This window comes from Neovison vison, chromosome 7 (assembly GCF_020171115.1).
Source record: "Neovison vison isolate M4711 chromosome 7, ASM_NN_V1, whole genome shotgun sequence".
Taxonomy (NCBI): domain Eukaryota; kingdom Metazoa; phylum Chordata; class Mammalia; order Carnivora; family Mustelidae; genus Neogale; species Neogale vison.
Genome location: NC_058097.1, coordinates 22,989,403 through 23,013,604, shown reverse-complemented (window position 1 = coordinate 23,013,604; position 24,202 = coordinate 22,989,403). Strand labels below are relative to the sequence as shown.

General features: G+C 37.9%; 1 protein-coding gene across 2 annotated transcripts in view; it reads right to left on the bottom strand.

Moving 5' to 3' along the window:
• CDH8 (cadherin 8) overlaps positions 1 to 24,202 on the bottom strand; it is a 380,375-nt gene that overhangs the window by 60,375 nt on the left and 295,798 nt on the right. For both annotated transcript variants that reach the window (XM_044256018.1, XM_044256020.1), the window contains one exon: positions 11,026 to 11,147. In XM_044256018.1, the coding sequence (XP_044111953.1) occupies positions 11,026 to 11,147 (122 nt within the window). The remainder of the gene's footprint in view (positions 1 to 11,025; positions 11,148 to 24,202) is intronic.

Below are 24,202 nucleotides of genomic sequence, written 5' to 3'. Positions count from 1 at the left end.
TCTCAGAAGTTTGGTCTAAACTTTGAAACATTACACCTGCAATGAATATGCTTTGTTTCCATCTTCTACTTGAGCCAGGGACTCCGTTAGACTTGCAATTTCTTCAGCCTACTGACCCAGAAAGCCTTGAGGTGAGGTCTAGAAATCTGCATTGTAGGGGTGCTTGGGTGGCTCAGTGGGCTAAAGCCTCTGCCTTCAGCTCAGGTCATGATCCCAGGGTCCTGGGATCAAGCCCTGCATCGGGCCTACTTGTGATCTCTGTCTGTCAAATAAATAAATAAAATCTTTAAAAAGAAAAAAAGAAATATGCATTGTAAATAGCCTTCTAGGTGATTCTGAAGCCTGCTGAAGTCCTAGATGAACTGATTTCAGTTAAGGGATAAGATGGGTGTTTACAGCTTCCTCCTTATTATTCATTAGGAGAGTTTGTATTGTTAAGCTCTCAGTGCGTGATGTGTTGGAGGAAAAGTGATGAAATGGTGACTCTTTAAATCAACTTCCACATATCCCATGAACAAGTTAAGAATTTGGCTTAAACCATTTTTGACACTTCATTTTATCTTAATGCAGATGGCTACTGTCTAGACATTTTATCTAAAAGTGGACACACGGTAAATCATTTGAAGGACTTTATGCTATTAAAATGCATTAAGATACTCCTATCTAAAAGGCTGAAATTTTCACTGATGTAATAGCATCTGAACACACTTAGGTTTAAACAATGGAAGAAAAAACCAGATTTATTCAAGGAAGTGCACCTCCACACAAGCAGATTTTACAGGCACATTGAGTAAATGGCAAATGAAAATCACACACATTTCCCCGTGTGAGCTACTATGACATCAGTTAACTATTAGTTTATTGGATAACTATTTCAAGGAGATGATGTAAAAATTTCTGGGGAGGTCATAGATTTTTAGGAGTACATAGATAGGATTTAGTTTAAATGTTTTTTCCTTTTTATCAGCCTTAGGATGCAATTGAAAAATCTAATGTTTGATCATTTATTGTGGATTAATTTCAAGGGAAGCTGAAAGTTTACATAAAAACTTTCTGAAAAACAAAGTATATCTGGAATGTTGGAATAAGGAAATGAATTTCAGGGCCATACTAGGAATTCTAGGGAGTGGACTCGATTCTATTTCTTGAGATTACTAATTTGAAATGAAATAACCTTTCTAAGTCATGAAACTAAAAAAAGAAAAAGTCTGAGAATTATGGGGCCATATCATAATTTTAACTATTTTACTAAAAAAAGACTCATACCGAACTTGGGTTTTTCATTAGCAGAGATGATTAAACTTTACTTTAGACTATTTTACATTAATTCAAAAATATTTAATAACAGTAGAGTACCCATGTCATTATTAACTTTTTGCAAGGCAAGCATCCAACAAACACATTTCCGATGATCTGATCTGTTTAGAGCCATAAAACTGTCATGGGATCTATTAGAAATCTCCTATAAGAGTCCATAGATATTATTCATTGACTTGTTCTTAAGAATCAGGCATGATTATATATGATGAGTTGGATTTTTGCCCCCCTCACTGCTGTAAGAACAGCACGTGGTAACTGTTTCATATGTTTTGCATAAATTAATGAATGAATAAATGATGTCAGCATCTTTTAGAATCAGCACTAATTCTCACATAACCTTGAGAAGTATGTATGAAGAGACATATGGGAACCTAGTACACCAAAGATGTGATACATGACATTTGATCCCAGATCTAATAACAAACTACCTGCATCCTCCTGCCCCAGTCCATCAGGCTGCCTCCAGTTCTTGTTGACATTCGTACATTCTGCACGTGTATTTCAGTTAAATTGGGGCTTAGACCTTCAGTATTTTGGAGAGCAAATAAGGATGTCCTCATGCATTCTTGTTGTTGCTCTCTCCAGGGATAAAGATCCCCTTTTGATTCTGACACACAGCAGGACAAAAAGAAGACTGAGACATCATCGTTCCCTCTGAGTGTGGACAAGGTAAGAGGGGACTACTGCAGCTTTTGGGATGCTTTCCAGACTTCTTTGATATTCATCTGTGCTCCAGGAACTCTCAACACTGATAGCCAAGATGGGGTCTACAATTATAGTATGCTGTCACTTTCCCAGACAAAACACAATTTTCTTTTTTTCTTGGCACATCTTTCTGTGGGTGGTGTGAGTTGGAAGGTGATGGAAAGCAGGTTGAATGAGAGTGAGTCAAAGGTACTGCAGGAAGGACAGCATCGTTTGTGGTTTTCTATTTATTCTTCTGCCCGTTATTACCAGCTTACTTCTGATAATCAATATTAGCTTTCCTGAAATACTAATTTTGTTTCTTAGAGCAGGAGTTTTAAACTTGGGAAAAGAAAGGATGATCTATGAATGACTGTCACGTGGTTCGAACCTGTCAACTTGAAAGTGAAGTGGAGTTATTCATGTATGTACATATAGGAAGAGGAGAGGCCATATTATCGGATTATCAGTGATTTCTATAACTGAATGAAATAAGACAAAATAGGTTAAGAACCATCCCCTAAAAGAGGGGCCCTTGAAGATAAAAGTTATATGCACAAGGGAAATCAAAGTCATAACAATGATGATAAATTTAAAAAAAAAGGAAGTATTGGAATTTGGGAAATTATATTAAAACCCATACAATGACCCAAATATCCTCCCTTATTTCAAAACTGTATACTATAGTTCAAATATAAGCACTATTCATAGCTATTTGATAGTTCCTGGAGATTTGCTTTATAATTTGCATGGTAATCCAATCTCTACCAAGACTTTTCTTTTTCTACGCAGAGTGTTTACCCATTCCCATGCCCCGCTCCGCCCTTTTTCGCGTGATGACTTTTTTTTTTTTTTCTTTAAAAACCATTAGGTGGCTGTTCAGAGCATATACCATCTGACCTATGGAAAATACAACGGGAGAATATAGATTTGATCTGATAGGTCTCTTTTAAAAACTAGTGAAGTCCTCAGTCCTCTGGGTAGACATTTGGGGGCTGTGCCTTCACAAACCCATTTGTAAAACTTCTGACATTTTCCTCTGTTTCTGTTTCCTTCACTGCTCTCTCCCTTCCCCAAACTAAGTTGAGATAAAATGATACAAAGCAAGGGCTCCTGAAGAATGTGTTTTTACAACGTTTGGGGTTTCCAGTTTCTTATGTCCTTTTCCTTCTGGACTCTGCATGTTTCACGTGTATTTCGTGCACCTCTGAATTACTCTTTTAAAACATTCCTTTACTTGCTCTTCTTGGTAAACTCCACTGATAGGGTAGAACCCACACTTTCTAATATAGCTGAGAAGTCTCAGGCTCCTTTCAATCTCTTTTCGCCATCTTCCATGATACGACTTCACAGGACTGCTTCCTGATGTCTCCTTACCATCATATACATCACTTTCTAGGCTGAACATGTGTGGCACCGTTTATCTTTCTAGAGAGGGATATTTGACTGGGTTCCATTTACCACTATTATATAGTTTCCTCTGAAGGAAATTGTGAAGATTCTAGAATCAGCTGTTTGCTAAATGCCAAAGACGACGACAGCCCTCGTGTGATTCATATGTGCTTCTAAATGCAAAGGAATCTTATAGTTAAACAAAACAAGCAGAAGAAGATGTTGTGAACTTGTTTAATTCAGTGCTTTGCAGTCTTATTAGGTAAACCACAGACAAACCCCGCCCCGCACGCTGCCCCATATATCGATGGGTTATACCCTACACGTTTTTCTCAGGCACTCACTTTGAGAAACGCTATCCTTCAAAACTTATTTGAATCTTAAAGGCTTGGAAGATTTCCACCTCTCTGGGGAGGCACTGTCTCCCCTTAGCGGGTGGTTACTGTGTCATCTGCATGGGCATCTCTGCCGTTCCAACAACATGTCAGCTCTCTCGGTACCATGTTACCCAGTGTATGTCATGAGCACAAAGCCGAGGCCCAAGGCCATTTACTATCGAGTGTCAATTTTACTGTCTTCAAAAAGGCGTCCACATGACTTCTAAGATCACATGGAAAGAAGCATACACATGTGCCCACCTTATTTCTATCCTAAATTCTTATTCAGTAACTGACAGGTTGAAAATAAAACATAGAAAATATATTTGCATGAAATAGATCAAGAATTTGAAACAATCCCTGACACCATTTTCTCTGTGGAATATTGATCTTGTTGAGGTCAGGGGCCAGAATCAAACCCATGGAATTTGGAACCATACGAGAGATTCAGCTGATATATACATCAGCTGCAAACACGACTTCACAAAAAGGTTCGGATTGTATGTGTTCCTGTAATTGGATTCCAGTCTATATGAAAAAATAAAGATAATAACTCACAAATACATATCGGGGAATACAAACCCTCTCTTCACCCTTAATAAATAATACACTTGGAAATTATCAGAGGAAGAATTCTCCCAATACAGGGAACTAGATTGTCTTCCGTTATATTGACCCTTGACAGACTATAATGTTTTGCTCCAAATCAAACTCATGCAGATATAATAATAACAATGAAATAACAAAACAATATGAGTGAGGTGTATTTTGCTTTTTAGATTATGAGGTTAGTTAAAATATATATTGATAGTAATTACAATTATTTATTATGCACTTGGTATTGTACCAGGTATTTCTAAAATATGAGAGTTTAATAGACATTAAGGCAGAAGTTCACAAAATTAGTAAATGGCAAAGCTGTGGCTCACACTTTGATTGTTTTAGCTTCCAACCCCTCCACTGCATTTTTTATTTATGCTTTCCCCTCTGCCAAAGGTGAGCTCTAAAAGTCATACTTTGGTTAATGACTATCTTGAAATACGTTTTGTTACATATGATTTTTTTTTCAAATACCGTTTTATGCATTCTACTAATTTACCATCTCCTTACTTGACATCCCCCCCCAAAATGAAAATAGTACTTTATGCATTTTGTTGAGGTCATCCATTTCATCTGTCTTAAACGCAATCCTGTCTCCCTCTGTGTATGCAGATAGATCCTGAAAGATGCCTGCTGGCAGGGAAGTTAATATTAAATCTCCTAAATTTATTGTTTCATGAGTATTATAGAATGCCGTATTTTTGATTCACTGTTTCACATTTATTAGGAAAAAACCAACAGAAATTTTAAAAATAAAGTAGTGAATTCATTCATTGCTGGCGTTTATAACAGATAATTTCTACTTTCTAACTTCTTGGTTCTTTTCACTGGAGATTTTGTGGAATGACTATGCATCAAGTATCTTTGTTGGTCATAGGACCTGACTTTTTTCCCTTTTGAAAAATGCTCACTCTTGGGGCGCCTGGGTGGCTCAGTGGGTTGAGCCTCTGCCTTTGGCTCAGGTCATGATCTCAGGGTCCTGGGATTCGAGCCCCACATCGGGCTCTCTGCTTGCCGGGGAGCCTGCTTCCCCCTCTCTCTCTGCCTGCCTTTCTGCCTACTTGTGATCTCTGTCTGTCAAATAAATAAATAAAACCTTAAAAAAAATGCTCACTCTCATCAGAATCTTATTTCTAAGCAGTGACTCACACAGGCAACAGAGTCTCAAAGTTGGCTTCCTTGGGAAGCATAGTGAGATCCTAGAAAGTACAAGGACGTGGGAAACCTACCTATGCCGCTTTTCTTGGCTTTGGGGAAGTCCCTCACCCCTTTTTAGCCTCAGCCCCCTTATCTGCAACACCACACCTGTGAAGCAGTGATGTTGTTTGTAGGTTGGACATCTGCTGTATTACATCATTCATGTAAGCATCCAGTTTTCACCATTGTTATCTCCATCTCATTTGCTACCACCTTCGACCAGACTACTCCCATTTTTTGCAGCCTTCTAAATGTTTTTGCTGCTCCATTGTGTGTGTGTGTGTGTGTGTGTGTGTATTTTATCCAAAATTGGACCCTTTTAATTCAATCTCAGTCTTTTGCTTATTGCATTCTTCTTATTATTACACTTAAGCCACAGAGGTCTTCAATTATTTAAGCACACCAAGGTCTTTCTACCTTCAGGGTCTTTGCACAAGCTTATCCTGTTGGCTAGAAGGCTCTTGCTTCCAGGCTTTGAATGCCTAGCCCTTTCCCATTTTTTTTTTTCCAGTTTTAGTTCACATGATACCCACCTAGAAAGTGACTTTCTCTGAAAACACTGTATCAAGTAGATCTCTGCTTTTTCTTTGTTCCCCTGTCTAGTTGTGCTCATGTTCCCTTCAATCCAGTTTTCAAAAACTGACATTATATTATGGATTCATTCTACCTTTTTTTTTTTTTTTAATAAGCCCTTTCCTCATTAAGTTCCATTAGAGAGAACATTCTTTTTTTTTGTTCTTTTTACATTGTTTCCCCAGGTCATATTACAATACTTAGCATCTTGTAGATGCACAAGAAATATTGTTCAACAAATGATTTTTTCATTTGAAAAGGTTAGTTTGTGCACCGTGTGTCTGTGAGTAAAACAAGGGTTTCCATGGTAATATCTGAGAAACTAGTTATTGAAATATTTGTCACTGCTGAATGAAATGAATTAGAACTGTGATTCTAAAATTTTGTGAATATTCATTCCATGCCAAGCATTGGCTAGATACATATCTAGAAATATAAGATGTTATTTTTTTTGCTTTATTTTTTTTTAACTGGACCTATGATATCCCTTAAGATAAGCAAGCATCATATTGTTACAGTATTGGTCCGTGACAAAGGAATTTTAAAAAGTAAACCAGAGCTGTGTTTTTTTTGTTTGTTTGTTTGTTTTGTTTTTTAAGCCCAGACATAATTAACTCGATGCCAAATAGCAAGCCTCGGAATTCTATAGAGGGTGATGAATCTCCAATTATATGCCACTGGATTTATATATAGTAAAAGGGGAAGCTCCTTCCTGAAGGAAGAAAGAGCTGAAGCAGTCTGTCATCTAACTAGTTCTCAAACAATGAAATATTCTCTGGGCCTAAATAAGAGACCTCGACTCACACCTGGAGATGCAGCATTTTCAGTGTAGTAGTTGCATCAGTGAACCATCTGGAGCAAGTGATCCTAATTAGGTCTGTATGGTAAACAAGGGGTTAGCGTCTGAAGCAAAATCCCCGAAAGACCCTAGTGAGGGGACAGGCGGTAGGAGAGAGTTACGGAAGGCCCTCTGACCCACACTGGTCACTAAAATTCTCTATTTTTCTTTCATGTTTGGTTTCGAGGGTGCTGTTGTCAAGCATAATGAAGGAAGGTACTGGTTTCTCCACAGCTGTTACCTGTTCCTCCACCCGTCCAGCCCGATTACCATTCTCTTCAGAGAGAACCTGGTTTATCCCCAGCTGACTCCTTTTCAGCTCTTGATAGATGTTTCCTGTCTCTGGTGGGACGGGTCCTATATTAAGAGGTCTTTTCAGTAAGAGAGCTCCTTTTCCCTTCAGCTCTTCAGCCTCCTTTCTGCCCAGAGGAATTGAGGTATGTTCTCGCAATTCTATCATTTCTAATGTTACTACGTGTTTGCCAGAGAGAAAATTCTAGAAGGGAAAAAGACTGTTGTTTAGGGTGTTGTTTACCACTAAATCCCTAGTACCTCCTCAAGTCCTGGTACAGTTTGTGTTTAATAAGTATTTACTGACGGACCTAAACCTACCTTCCTATCAGACACATGGGCTGTCTGTTACATATTTTGCTTTCTAATCTTGAAATCTTTAATCCATAACATCATTTCTGTCTTGGCCATTAGAGAAGAGTCAGTGGAAAGACTCTTATTCCTCCTGTTAAACTGAGGGTCAAGTAATCTGTAGATGATTCTATCCTGCTGTGATGGAGTTAAGAAGACTAAAGTCATCTTAAAACTTTTGACTTGAGATACATTACCTAGTGGGGAAGTGGTTTTTTAATAGAAGTAACTAGGAATAGTATATACCATGTTAACATTTAATTATGTAATGGAGGGATTATTTCAAATGAGGCCTCTGAACTATTTCTGTCATGGGTGGTTGTTACTCTTAAGAAATAAAAGGTGGGAGAAGCAGATAGGAATTCCAATTCTACTTTCAAAGTGAACCTATGACAATTCTAGGACAGATGCCTTCTGTCCCGGAGGTCTATGTATAGAGAAGAGAAAAGTGGCGTGCTTCCTTCCTTGTTAAAGTTTTTATTTTACTTGATTCTTTGTTTAAATGAGTGTGTTCATTGGGGAAAAAAAAAAAAAAAACTAGTCAAGCATAGTAGAATTCTCTATGTTCATGTGGATACTGGCTTTCATTTTGTGAGAGGTTTCAAAAACCTCTTTCTAGAGGTGTTCTCAGTCCAGAAGGTCTTTACAGACTGGTTTTTACTGGCTTGCCCTTGATTATTACTAATAATCTCCAGCTGCCTCATTTGTCAGGCCGCTGATCCCCTTTGAGTTCAGCCTTAAATCCATACCTTCCAGGCAAACCAGACATTTCAGAGTCCCTACCTTCCTTTCCCTGAGGCTGTTTTAAAGCCAACAGTAATAGTTGAAAATACCGATATAACTATGAATTTAGTGCTAATACTATTGACATTTGTTTTTCACGAGTGTGTGATCACCTCACAATGAATATTCTGATTTCAGAATGAAGTAAGTCGTTTTGTGCCGTCATGAGAGATGACTGAAAGTGTATCTGTGTTGAACTTACATAAACACTATTTGGTGTCGACAATACATAGGCATTTTAGAAAATGTTAAATACAAAAAGGAGATCCTTGAGCCATTAAAAGTGAACTAGGAATGGCGTAATGAATCACACATGAGTTCTGACTAGCACAAAAGATGCAAGGAATTCAGGAGTTGTTTGAACAACTTCTTGTGTATCAACCAGTCAGTCATACGTCCAAAGCTTATGTGAGGAGTCAAAAATCTGATCTCTTTATGGAAATATGAACTCTGATAAACATACCTAACAGATTCACTTGAGGATAAGGTAGTGGCAGTGGACAGAGACACAACAAAAACATTTCTTCACAGAATGAGTCATTCATTTTGATATGCAAAAATCATAAAACAAAGAATGAACTGCTTTTTTTTTTATTTTGATCGTGTAGAAGAAAGATGATGAAACAATGCATTTTTTTTTTTTCCTGAGGGTAAGAACTGCTGAGGAATCATTAAAACCTTGGAAATAGTCAAAATCCACAGGGTAAAGCTCCAGAGTCCTGGAGGTCCAAAGTCATGCATATGTCAATACCACAAGTGAAGCCAATGTGGGATTTTTGAAATATCAATGCCATTGACTCTCGGAACTTGTGTGATGAGTTTTTCATGATTTTTTTTTTTTTAATTCTAAAGTATTTGACAGAGTCTGTATGATCAAAAATGTCTGGCTTGTAAGTCTCTGATTGGCTATATCACCCCAGGAGCAATCGGGTCCACACAACCATATCCTTGAAACTAACCTGCGTAAATTTTGATCAAACTCTGTCAACTCGATCTGCTAACTTAGCCAAGTGGTAATTACTGCCATATACACACACACATATATATATATACACATACACTCTACCCTCAAAAGATTATAAATGAAAATGTTCAACAGACATGATAGAGGGCAGTTCCACATGATGAAATTAGGAAACTTAATGTTAGAATATTTTTAAGAGCCTATCACTGCTGAAAGTGAATTTTTTTTTTAAAGATTTTATTTATTTGTTTGACAGAGACCACAAGTAGGCAGAGAGGCAGGCAGAGAGAGGAAGGGGAGCAGGCTCCCTGCTGAGCAGAGAGCCCCGATGTGGGGCTCGATCCCAGGACCCTGGGATCATGACCTGAGCTGAAGGCAGAGGCTTCAACCCACTGAGCCACCCAGGTGCCCCTGAAAGTGAATATTTTGCTAACAGTATTTATGACATCTAGATATTTGAAATGACTGAGTTTGAATGCTAGAATTTTAGCTGTACGTGTGTGTGTGTGTGTGTGTGTGTGTGTGTATGTACACACACACACATGTATTCGTGTCTTACTTTGGGAAACAGAAATGAAGCTAATCCTTGGGATATAGGGGAGTAGAGTAGGGGAAAATGTCCGCTGTATCACAGGAGGGTAACACATTGATCTTTTGTAATAATTAAATAAAAGTATAGGGCTACAGCGTTATTCCTTTCTGTAGGTGAAAAAAAAATCTGACTCTTGTCAGGTAAGCTACTCGGCAAATAGTAAGTTTAATTCCTAACACCCACATGAGGCCCAAGAATAGTTGGATTAACAACTCCAGTGTCAAGCTGTCAGCTGCTGTTTATTTAAATTAAAATGTCACCATCCAGAAATAAATTAGGAAGTTGAAAAACGATAAATTTCTTAAACATACAGTACTTTGGCACCTTGTTAAAATAAATCTATTACATTTGTGCTTTTAGAACTTTACATAGACTATTTCCATTTTGACATTCAGAGTAGAGCAGGTTTTGTCTTTTTTGTTCCTCTCTCTTCCTCCCTCCCTCCTTTTTCCTTCCTCCGTTCCTATTTCTCTATTTTTATCTGTCTACAGTGTCCCTATCTACGCTATATAAGAAAGGTTAAAAAAAAAAATGTTTCACCAATACACAATTTTCAGATGCTTCACTTGCACGTCTAAATCACGTTCATCCTATGTTTATCTAAATACATCTGCATTTTTACAGATTGCAAAAATCACTTTCTACCACGGGTCTTCCTGGGTTCCACTCTTAGGTGTGGCTCTTAGGGTTGTTATGAAACATAAACGCGCTCCTTGTGAGCTTTTCTCTTGCTTTCTGTCCTAAGAAGGTTAGAATTTTTGTCCCCATCTCTCTAAGACCTCCCTGTTCTAGCCAGAGCCCGAGAGACTTTAAGATTGTTACTTGGCTCTGGGTTCATGGCACAGCAGGGTGTTGAACTTGAGAAGCCCAAGTGGTCTAGGGTAGAGAGAATTAACCTCTCCAAAAGAAAAAAAAAATGCTCCTTCTCTGTTCCCATTTGGATGTTTCCTGCCTGTGACTTTGCAGACCGTAAATGATGAGATGCTCACTAGAACGCAGGTTAATCATATATGAGACAGTTGTATACAAACATATTCAGCATTAACAACATGGAGATATTTACTTGGCCGGGTTTTCCATTTTCACATAAAAATGCCTCATATTCGGATGCGAATTCAGGGGCGTTGTCATTGACATCCAGCACTTTAATAGCAACAGGCACTCGTGATATCTGACTGTGGTTCCCTATGGGAAGGAAAAAATAACATCAGCATTGAGGGTACTTCATTTTTAACGTGCAACTCAACTTTCTTCTGGAAAGCATGTGTGTCTGTTTCAACTTCCTTTAATTAGGGTGTTTTCAACATAGTGATGTTGGAAACTGACCACTCGATAGGGAGAAGAAAAAAAAAACAGCACGTGCTTGACTGCTTAAGTATAAATTATGATTTCAAACACCATTTGCTGGAGCTTAGCTTGACAAAGACCATCTCTGAAAAACTTAGAGGTTTCCCTGATGAAGAAAGCTTTTTTTAAATGATAAAATGCATTACACAAAAGAAAAAAAAAAAAAAGCCCTACTCAACGAAGATTACTCTCTTTGTTTATCTGGGGTAGAACTCAAGCCATTTTTGTGCTATTACCCTATTTGACTGGCCATATGTTAAAGAGGAACCTCAAAAACCCAGGAAAAGGCCAGAGCCAATGGTTGAGAGCGATTCCTTAACAATGATAAAGACAATATTAAAGATGGGGAATCCTTCCTCTTGTGAGTTCTTTTTTTTTTTTTTTTTTAAATCAAAAATTGACCTTGGGATCTTTCTGGTAAGATAAGCCCAAGTAATTTTAATATTGTCATTTTCATAAAGATTTTCATCAGTGTAAACAGATAATAATCTTTTCCTCTTTCCAGGTCAATTCCAACAGCAGAGAATTTAATACGTAATCCTAATCCTTAAATCCTTAAATTTTAAAAGTTATACACACACACACACACACACACACGCACGCACAGAAATCTGGTGCATTAACATTGTTAATGTTGTTGTAACATTGTTACATTGTTACATTGTTACATTGTTGACTTTGGCCATGTGATGATTTTTCATTTGTAATATATGCAATACAGTTTGTGCCATGTAATAATCTTCTGATCTCTTGTAAATTATACAGAATGCACTGGTGATAGCCAATTATTTATTTGTGTCTCTGTGGCAGTGAATATTTATATGTAAGCCAAGAGGGGGATGTGCATGGCTTCTGAATATGAAGAAACAGACTTGCATTTGATGTATCAAAGTGATCTTTGTGATAATTGATTAAATTCAGAGCTCTAAACCCCTCAAATACTCATTTTTGTGTGTGTGAAGTAGCAAAATACTTCTAAAGTACACACTAAATAATCATAGCCGTGTTCTAAATTTATAGTTGGTTGAACCTACTGGCAATGCTACAAGATTTGAATTTAGTTAACTAGCATGGCAACTCTCCAGTATGCTAATGGGATTAACTCTGGATGAATAGATAGTAGCGGGTGGAATTCCCACCGCCTCAGTCGTGGAACATAACCTCACTTCCCCAGAATCCAGCCCATGGCCTTAAATGTCTCACTTGATAAACCCCTTTTCTTTTACCATCTTATCTCTAATAAGTGAATTTCTTCTTAATTCAGAGAAGAACGATGGACCTCTTAGTTTCCAATAGAAAGGGAAGTTTCAAAAAATTAAATGATCCTAAGAGAGGGAAGTTATATTTTGTGCTTTATCCACCTGTTTAAGGTGGACAAATAAGGTATAAGGTATGTGAAATAAAGTACAATTATATCTTTAAAGATTTATGCTTCTTCTCTAGCCTTACCATGAGCTGAACAGCAGCTGCTAGAGCATAAAAGGGAATGCAGTGTATGCACCTAACAGCAATGTTTGGGGTGCCGGCTCTGCCTTCTAGTCCTTACGAGTTCCTGAACAAGGGACTTAACCTCCTTTTATTCTGAAGAAAACTGAAAGAAAATGAAGAACTTTATTTCCAGAACCGTTAAAAATAAGAGAAGACAGTAGGTGCTCAGATAGTATGAGGCACACAGTCAAGGGCATTTTCGCCTTTGTCCTTTGTAACTGTCAGCATGATGAGCTCCATGCATACCATTTGGTCTACACAGTGGAATGTTTCTGGAAGTCTATCTCTTTCAATCCTATGTGAATTATAACCATATGGAACTATGAATTATATTCAATTCAATGTGATTCTCCTATTTTAGGTGGGGAGACTGGCATTCAAAGGAACATATGGCTTTGCCAATATTATTCAGTTAAAAATTAACCCCCACATGTAGCTTTCATCTCCCAAACATGAGACCTTTGCATAGAATAATACTGAAGTCCAAAACAAAATATATTTGCTTAAGGTTAACTAATCACTGCCATTTCTTCAAGAAATGGCATAAGAAGCATTTCTTCTTATAAATGCTTATCTCATGGATGAACACTTATTTAAGTTTTGAGTCCAACTATCAAATGCAGAAGTGGATATATCCTTCACATTCCCAGAATTGCACTAATAATTTGCAAGCCTCCCTGAGAGACTGAACAATTTAAATTCCCTGGATTTACTCATGGTACTATTGTACCCAAGCAGAGTCCCTTTAAGTGATTAATTTTTATTTTATAATTCTCTGTATCTCAACTCTACAAGCTACTGATAAGTTATTTATTTATATAACATTCATTTTCTCTGTTCCATATCCTAGACCAACTCTTGTGTATTTAAATGATTACAGGAGCCTTCTATAATGTTTTGGTCTTCCATTTCTCTACCCCTCAATTAACAAAGAGCCAACGATCAACATAGGCTTAATAAACTACATATACAGAATAGACAGTGGAAAAATAAATGCACAGACTTTGAGAACTGGAAAGTACAAGGAAAAGCTGTTGTCCTTAAACACGATCTTGTTCCTTGGAGAGTGAAGAAAATGCTAAACTTGTTGAGTCAGACTTACGGGCAATGTTTGACTGGGTCAAGTCCACCAACTGATACCCTTTGTTTTCTGTCTTCTGCTGCACACACATCTGACAGGCAAACATGCATACATTGATTTTTTTTTTTTCCCTCGCCATTTGGGCAAGGGATAATTATACTAAATCTGTTCTTTTCTCTTCTTTTCCTGATCTCAGCATTGGGGGAGGGGGGAAAGAGGCATCCCCTCTTATAACTAGATGGCTGACAGGTGGTAAGACTCCAGCCCAAAAGATAAAAGCTGCATGAGCTGCTTATTGGGCTAACTCTGAACATTAGAGTAGGATACCTTTTCCTCCTATGTAGTGTCAGGGATAAGGTGGTATTAACTATCCCAGGGCTCAGAACCCTGGAAAACATCACTCTGATTTATTTGTTAGAAGTGACGTGGGATGGGGATCTGTCCATTTCATACTGTTAGAACCTCATGAATGACTGAGCAGATTCTTCTGATTATGATACTTAATTTGTCCTTGCACTTCCACAAGTAAACAATATCTTGTAATCTAATCAACAGTGGGCTTTTGGGAGATGATGTTTTTTTTTTCTTTGTAGGGTGTCTGGGTGGCTCAGTTGGCTAAGCATCTGCCTTGGGCTCAGGTCATGATCCCAGGGTCCTGGGATGGAGCCCCACATCTAGCTTCCTGCTCTATGGGGAGTCTGCTTCTCCCTCTACCCCTCCACCCTGCTCGTGATCTCTTTCTCTCCCTCTAATAAATAAAATCTTCAAAAAATTAATTTCTTCTTTGTTTTGGCCTGTGGAAAACCCAGAACTCAATATGAAATCTACTGCTCAGAACTGTAAAGAATTTCATGGTGTGTACGTTGTGTATTATGTTTACCGCAATGGTGTATTTTTTTACATTTATTTAATAATTGGCCAGATTTACTAAATTTCTTCTTACTTTGATAGTTGAATTGGATGTCTTTTTAGGCACTTCCTTTTAATTTAGTTGTTTACAGTATGCCTGATTAAAATAAAAGAAAACCTGAACTGTATACTCAGGCACTGAAAAAGGATATGCTAGTGGATTATGACAAGACAGAATTTCTGTAGCCTTCGTGGTTACATAAAACATACTGGACAGTTAACTCTAACTAATAATATAGCTTAATCCCTTCTTTTTATAACTTTTGATTCTTTGTTCTCCTTTAAGGTTCAGCCCAAACTACATCTCTTTTCAAAAGCCTTTTTAACAAACAATTTGGGTTTTATTCTTTGGTGTGTGTGTGTGTGTGTTTATTTTATTTATTTATTTATTTTAGAAAGATCTTATTTATTTATTTGACAGAGATTACAAGTAGGCAGAGAAGCAGGCAGAGAGAAGAGAGGAAGCAGTCTCCCTGCTGAGCAGAGAGCCTGATATAGGGCTTGATCCCAGGACCCTGGGATCATGACCTGAGCTGAAGGCAGAGGCTTTAACCCATTGAGCCACCCAGGCACCCCTATTTCTTTTTTCTCTTTTTTTTTTTTTTTTTTTGACTTGGGGCATGCCAGCATGAGGAACAGCACCATCCCATTTCCCATAAAAATGTGTTTAAAAAAAAAAAAAAGTGGGCGCCTGGGTGGCTCAGTGGGTTAAGCTGCTGCCTTCGGCTCAGGTCATGATCTCAGGGTCCTGGGATCGAGTCCCGCATCGGGCTCTCTGCTCAGCAGGGAGCCTGCTTCCTCCTCTCTCTCCCTCTGCCTGCCTCTCTGCCTACTTGTGATCTCTCTCTGTCAAAATAAATAAATAAATAAATCTTTAAAAAAAAAAGTATATTTTAAATTAAAGTCTTTGAAAAAGGTCCTAAGGGCATATAGCAAATAAAAACATTTATTCAAGAAAATCTACAAAACATTGATAAGTTAGTTTGTGGTGTTGGAAGCACGCCTTGCTTATTCCGCCCACTCTCAGAGGTCAGGGACTTGAGAACTATCTTCCCGGACTAACACAACCTAGAATGCAGGCCTCCCTCTCCTTCTCCCTCTCCCTCTCCCCCTCTTGACTCGGCTTCTAGTCAAGGGCTCTATACCCAGGAGAGGCGGGATGTGAGCCTTTCTCATCCCGCTCAGATCCCTGTTGCTGAGACTAAATTTTGGGCAACTGCAGGTGGGGCCTGCTTTCTTCCACCAAGTGTCTATTCAATGTGACCGAATTCTACATTGGACCAAGCATCCCTGAGGGTCCTGGGCCCTGATCCTCCTTCCATGGCACATAAGGAGAGTTTTCATGCTGAGAGAAGTGAACCAAGGGGACTCAAGTCTACTCCGCCCACTACCTCACACACCCTCTACCCCCACACACAGGACCCTCCAAGGCCAAGGCAGAGTGTCCCTAGGAAAGAAGCATCAGAGCCATGGCTCAGTCATTGGGTCCAGGCATGGGCAGGAGGGTGAAATATAAAGCAGAGAGCTCTGAACCTTTCAGAAAGAACGAATTGCCTTTTACAGGAATGTGGAAAAGTTGAAGCCCAAGGGTTGATCTCAAAGTAGTGGAGGTGGTTGCTAGTTGGTGGAGACCATCCAAGGAGCCAAGGACTTCTTTTTTCTGTGACTGAAGAGCTGTAGTCCCTGCATCAGTCTTCACAGGGATATTTCTGCCTCTTACCATGTCTTCTACTTTTCTAATAAAAACAGCGGTTACTAGACCTAGGGCCTTACCCAGGTAATGTAGGATTATCTCATTTTGCAATCTGTAATTTAATTACATCTGCAAATACTCTCCCTTTTTCCAAATAGCCTATTCATTGGTTTCTGGGGTTAGGACCAGGACCCTGGACATAATTTTTTTTTTTGGGGGGGGGGCACCGTTTAAACCACTATATTCCCTCTTCCCCAATACTAGGCCATTTGTGACTAAAGAGGACGATATTCTTCCCAAACCAGTTCCTGTCTGAAAAAAACAAGGATATGTGAGATTTACTTGTCCAAGCTTCTTTCAATTCATTTTTCAACATATAAAAGCTCAAGGATGTTTAAAAAGCTCATAACTCCCTCGTGAGATGTTTGATAACACCCTTTTGTTATGATTTCATTTCCTTTTTCATCATTCTTTAGTTATCCAGTAAATAATTTCATTTGTATTCCCCGTTACTGAGCACAGATATAAGCAAGGAATCCACAGGACCCTAGCATGGTAAGGGTTAGCTGACACCTTCATCCGTCTTGCAAAATACTCCTTTACAAAATGCTGCAGAAGATCACAGGAGGCGGAGACACAGTCCTACAGTCACGGGAAGGATTTAAACAAGGAAATGACCTTTGAACTAGCTTTAAATAATGAACAGAAGTCTCCTAGGTGAAGAAAGGTGGACAAATCCTTGAGACAGAGCCACATCTGAAAGCCTAGAAGCCTAGAGTGGGTGCCATCACCAATAAATCAGTAGCCCCAGGGGAGAGTGTTTCCAGAGAAGTAACTGGTGGGGACACCAGGACACCAAGGTGAGACCAAATCGGGAAGAGTCTTCTGTTACATGCTGAGGAGTATGGGTTATATCGTGTGATTATGGTCAAGCCATTGAAATATTCTTGATGAGATTTACAATTTTAAAAATGTTAGCATAAAGCAGACAGGCAAGAAAAGTTAGGGATCGTTTTATCTTGTTTTCCTAAGTATATGAGCATCCCAGAATTAGACCGATGATTTCTTGAAACTGTTTAAACTGGAAGAGAAACAATAAAAGAAGCACAAAAACTAGTGTGTCATGGCCCCCAAGTACCCCCCAAAGGTGTTACCATATTCATCTACTACATTAGATGAACACGCACGATTGACATTCTTGCACATGTCCAATTTAAGTGCTGAAGATTCACTTTTATCTAAACTAATGAAATGATGGCAGTTCAAATTTTAAAGATATTATAGAGCAATAAAATTAATTAGATAAGCTTCTGAGGAAATTATTCATGTCCTTTGTGACTGGCCCCAAAATGTTTGCTTTTCATCTGATACACAAACATTAAATCTAAAGATATTATAATTAGAAACCTGATTAGCATTCATTAAAGATTAATTTTCTAAACAGAAGAGATGCGACACAATGGTCTGGAAGGAAAAGCCTGTTTCAGCTGGCCACAGAAGTCAGACTGTTTTCACATAACGTTGGGAGGGAAACACACACACACGCACGCACGCACGCGCGCACACACACACACACACACACAACATGAACCGGCACCTGGTGTAAACAACTCCTTGACTTCTACCATTTGCATTGTACTGACTTCCTGTCACCTCTCTGTCACAGAGAGTCATGAATTGCCCATTAATTTTGCCCTTTTATAATCAAAGGTAATGGAATACTGCCAAGTCTAAGTTACTTGGGAATTTGCTTCTAACTAGTTTCCATGAGCTGTTTTTGCAGGCATCGATTGAAATAAACAGCCTCTCTTTTTCAGGCTATAACAGAAAAAAAAATATGATTTGACAAATTTAGATATACTGGTGGGGCTCCATAAAGAAATCTTGAGCCCTCTACAAGGAGAGGGGAGGAAGCCATAAGCAGTAAATTACAGGCAACAGGGGAGTGCAAAATAAGAGAATTTATAATTGAATGGAGATGAGAGGCACGGTGGAGATTTATAAAATAGGAAGATTATAGGAACTGAATATTTGCTAGAAAAGATAGCAAGTTAGGAAATGTGAAACAAAACTGAGGAAAATGTGAAAGAATGTCTTGGAAAATAATTTCAGCAGCAGATTTTGCTTCTCTTGTGGCTAAAGATAAAACTTCTTGAGAGCTATTATGCCCATCAAGGATACGGTAATTTCTAAATTGCTAGTGGATGGTTAACCAATCTATAGGTTATTAAATAGGAACAGCCTAGAATATAATTAACCAATGGATACCAGCAGGTTAGAAATGCTCCTGGGGATATTGGGTTTTTCTCCTGACAATATTATTCTTGTGTGTTACCCTTTCACTGTCATGGCAACAGTATTGATGGGTTGGTTCAAACAGTCTTTCGACCCCTTTCCATATATACCAAGAAATTTCTGCCTTCTAAAATGCATCAAGGGAGCAGCTGACCACCAGAATTTCCATAATTTTTCGTCGTAGTATTGTGAAAATTTCAGCAAGCCAGACTATGAGGGGGAGGGATTCTATTTTACTCCTTAAAAACCTGTCTTATTTACAGAGTTGTTTCGAATTACACTGGAACTTCAGTCAGATGGAGGCTTTAGTATCAAATAAATCTTAGAAGTCATACTTTTCTATTACCTAAATAGTGGTGCTCTCAAGAAAGGGAGAGAAGCACTCTCTCTGCCTGAGAAAGTTGTGGACTTAGATATATTTCACAATGGCTTCAACTCCCTGGAGAAAATGATCCCTGAGCATGACTTTGGTTCAAGTCTTCACTGACCTTTGGTTTTCCTGACTGCTAAAAAGCACGCTATCTGCCTACAGCATTTTCTAGCGCTCTCCGAATGGGGAGAAAATGCACAGCTCCCTTATTTATTACATTCGTCTTCTGTGAACCTGGAAATTCCAGAGTCCTATGTAATCACGTGGTAAGTTCTCCACTCTACCCTTTTCCTAACTATCTACAGTAACCTTCATGATCCTTTTTGTCAGATCAAGAGTTGAGGTCCTTAAAACTAAGTGGTTTATGGTTGTAAAATTTTGACGCCACGGGGGGAAGTTTTCAAACCACGGACATGAGCACTAACTTTTTGAACTTCTTAGATTCTGTATTTTTATGAAATGTAAAAGTTTAATGGTCACATAAAGAAACACATAAAACATCTATGACTGTTTTTTTAAAATTTTTTTTAAGATTTTATTTATTTATTTGAGAGAGAGCACAAGTAGGCAGAGAGGCAGGCAGAGAAAGAGGAGGAAGCAGGCTCTCCGCCTAGCAAATGTGGGGCTCGATCCCAGGACCCTAAGACCACGACTTGAGCCAAAGGCAGAGGCTTTAACCCACAGAGCCATCCAGGCGCCCCTCTATGACTGTTTATAAATGAGAAGTCAATACTAATGAGAAGAGAACTGTTACACTTTCCATTTTTCTATTAACATCTGTTATAAAATATTACTTTTAGTTGTTGAGGCTTACAAATTTGGTTTCTTCTATTGACTGCATGCTTTTTGGTTTTGTTTTTGCACGTATGTGTGTATGCATGTGTGGTTTTAGTTTGTTTCATTTGAGGTGTGCTGCTCCGTTCTACTGTGTATTGTTTTTGCCCAATCTGTAACTTAAATACTGATTTTTTTTTTCTGGTAGTGTCCCAAATACATGTTTCTAGCTTTCTTACACAACTCCTCTTTCTCTCAGCTGTAACAGATAAGGAAATAAAATTCTGTGTTGAGTTTATAACTCCCATGTCCTCTTTGGTAACCTAAGTCGTCTTGGCAAAAAAAAAAAAAATCTCTCAATCTACTCTGCTAACAAAATTGCATTATGCCTCTATTATCCAATCCTCAGTGGTGTTTCTTTTCCCTCTAATTATTTCAAATAGGATTGATTCAAGATTATTGGGACTGAATATCTTTTTTTTTTTTTAAAGATTTTATTTATTTATTTGTCAGAGAGAGAGGGAGAGAGAGCGAGCACAGGCAGACAGAATGGCAGGCAGAGGCAGAGGGAGAAGCAGGCTCCCTGCCGAGCAAGGAGCCCGATGTGGGACTCGATCCCAGGACACTGGGATCATGACCCGAGCCGAAGGCAGCTGCTTAACCAACTGAGCCACCCAGGCGTCCTGGGACTGAGTATCTTGAAATTACTTTGACAATGCAATTCAGTTTAAATCCCTTATATATTCAGATCTTAATTAGAGGGACTCACACTTAGAGAGGGATTCAAGCAAAGATGTAGCCAATATTCTGTTTACATGTTCATTCAGTACCAGTTCACAACAGTTGTGCCCCAATACAGACATGCGTATGTACATGCACGCACACAAGACCAAATACACTTTCATTAGAGAAGAAAACTAATACTGTCAACTTCCCAGCCTTTGTTGCATGATCTGTTACGTACTCTCTGGGTTTTGTTGGGTTATTGTGAAGATACTTTCTCTCAGATGTAAATCTGATCTTAGGGAATGTAAGCACTGAAATCAATCTGTATAGCGTAAATATCTTACTATGTAGTAAAGAACTGTCCATTCTTGAACATCCAATCAGTCTAAAATAAGGGTATATTATAGACTTCAGTCATCTTGTCTCTATTTACTCAGAGCTAAGAAGTGGTAAGACACTGAAATCCAGGGCTCTGTGACCAACAAATAAGGAAACAGACACAAACCTAACTAATAAAATAGATAACTTATAAAACATAATCCTAGAGTAGCATATTTTCAGTATGAATTTCTTCTCAAGCGATAGGACCATAATAAACCAATAAACAATATTTAAAAAGGTTTGATGTCTCCATTATCATGAAATTTTCTATTAGTGAATTTATATATAAAAACATAATAGCCATATTAAAAAAAACAACAACAAAAAATGGGATGACTCCGTTAAGTTTTTGGTGTGGGGTCAACTTTTGTACTTGAAGTCAGCTATGCAAACAATAAAGCATATAAATCTTAAGATTTTATTCCAGTAGAATTTTATAACATGAACAAACCCCTGTAACCAGCTTCCAGATCGATACACCGGCATATCAGTACCAACTCCCCCAAAGCCTCTCATGTACCCCATGCCAGTCACTATGACTCTTACAGTAACCCTTCTCTTACTAAATGTGACATTAAATTGCTTTCTTCAGAATGTTATAAAAATTGAATTATTATACACATGGACTTCTTTATCTCAATATAGTATTACTTGTCAAAATGATTCCCATAGTTGTATATAACTATAGCACATATTCCCCATGGTTGGGAAAATAATTTGATTGAATAAATATACCACAATTTATTTTTTTCTTGTACTGATGGATATTTGGCTATTTCAGTTTCAGGCTGTTTGAAAAGTATTACTATATATATTTTATGTATATCTTTTGGTGCATAGATACATGAATTGAGCTATCTTGTATACTTAGAAATAAAGTGAAAGATGATAGATATACAGTCTTTCAAGTTAAGTGTATGTGTCCAAATATTTGTCTAATGTGGATATACTACTTTACACTGTGACCAGCAATGTGTAGAAGTTCAGGTCACTGCAGGTCTAGAAGAACACTTGGTACAGCCAGTTACTTATTACTCATTTGTAATATTAGTCATTGTCAAGATACATAACTATATTTTATTTGTCTTAATCTGCAAAATTTTGATCATTTGAGGCTAAGAAACTATGATGGTAAGCTGGCTACTTGGATATCCTCTTCTGTGAAGTCCCTGTTCAGGTTCTTGCCATTTTGTAATGGGGTTTTTTATGTTTTCCTAATGGATATGCACATTATGTTATGAATATGAGTCCTTTGTTACATGGGATATCAACATACCTTCTCCCACTGTCTGGTTTGATTTTTCACTCTCTTCGGAGACACCACCTCTGTAATTTCTCTTACTAATGGTTTGTAGGTTTCTGTTCAAAGGTCCTTTACATCCTTCTTCAGATGCTGTTACTATTTAGTGGAAGTCTTTTTACTAAGTAGTATCTTTATTTTCTCTATTACTAGAAAATAATGTCTGAGTATTTTAGAACTCTAATCACGTAAACTTAATAGTTTAACTACAGATTTCTTTTTAATTTTTATGCATTCAATCAATCATGTTGTCTGTGAAGAGTGACAACTTTATTTCTCCCTTTCCGATATTTTCACTTTTATTTGTTACTTTTATCTTACTGTAATGGCTAAAACCTTCAGGACAATTGAATAAAGTAGCAGTAGTAGACAACTTTATCTCATTTCCAATTACAGCGAGAAAGCTTTCTCTCTTGTGTACCATTAAACCTCATATTTGCTTTTTTTTTTTTGTAGCTACCCTTTATCAGATTAAATCCCCTATTTCTAGGGTGCAGAGAGCTTTTTTCATGAATAAGAGATGAATATATAATCTTTTCTGCATCTGTTGAGATGGATGATAGGATTTTAGTTTTTTTCTCTCAATATTTTAATTTACATTAATAAGATCTTTTTCAAATGTTATAGCCTACCTTGTATTACCTGGTTATAGTATTATATTTTCATATATAGTATTATATTATATTTTCATTAATTCTACATAATTTATTATTGCTAATAAATTATGTAGAATTTTGTTTATGAGAAGCAGATTATTTAGTCTCCTTTTCTGTAATATGCTCATCAGGTTTTAGCATTAAGATTAGGCTGGCTCCAGGACATGAAGTAGAAACTGCTCTGTCTTTTACTTCTCTCTGAGGAAGCTTGAGTCTGGTTTATTTGGGCATGGCGATTTGTATTAAAAGTTAGTAATTGTGGATTCATTTTATTCAGTAGAGAAAGTGATAAACCTTTTTTCGCTTTTCTGGTATTTATGCCAGTTTGCAAAGACTACATTTTTAACTTACAAGCCTCTGTCATATGTAGTTTAAAACTTATGGGCATAAATAAGTCCATAATGTCCAATTACTACCTTTTTAACATCTATGGAGTCTGTAATAATGTCTCCTTCTTCATTTCTGATATTGGTAACTTGTACCTTTTCTATTTTTCCTTGCAAGATTCAGTTAACTTTATTCATCTTTACAAATGAACAGCTTTTATTTCTGGTGAATTTCTCTACAGTATCTGTTTCCAGTTTCATTATATTCTCTCCTATATTTATTTACAAAGATTTATTTATTCAAGAGTGGGGTGGGGGGAGGGACTGAGGGAGAGAGAGAGAGAGAGAGAGGTCTCAAGCAGACTTTGTGCTGAGCGTAAGCTTAATGTGGAATTAGAATCTAAGACCCTGAAATCTCGACCTGAGTGGAAAACAAGACATGGATGCCCCCCCCTTTTTTTTTAAGATTTTATTTATTTATTTGACAAATAGAGAGAGAGATCACAAGTAGGCAGAGAGGCAGGCAGAGAGTGAGAGGGGGAAGCAGGCTCCCTGATGAGCAGAGAGCCCAATGTGGGACTCGATCCCAGGACCCTGGGATCATGACCTGAGCTGAAGTCAGAGGCTTAACCCACTGAGCCACCCAGGTGCCCCCAACACAAGGATGCTTAACCAACTGTGCCACCCAAGCACCCCCATTCTATATTTATTTCCACATTTCTCCTAGTTTTTAGATTTCTGTTCACTTTTAGCCTATTGGAAGCAGGTGCTTAGGTAACTGACTTTTAGCATTTCTTTTTTTCCAGTATAGACATTTCAGACTCTTTTTCCTCTAGCCTCTCTGTTAGCTATGTCCCACAAGGTTTGCCATGTCATGATTCTGTTATCTTTGAT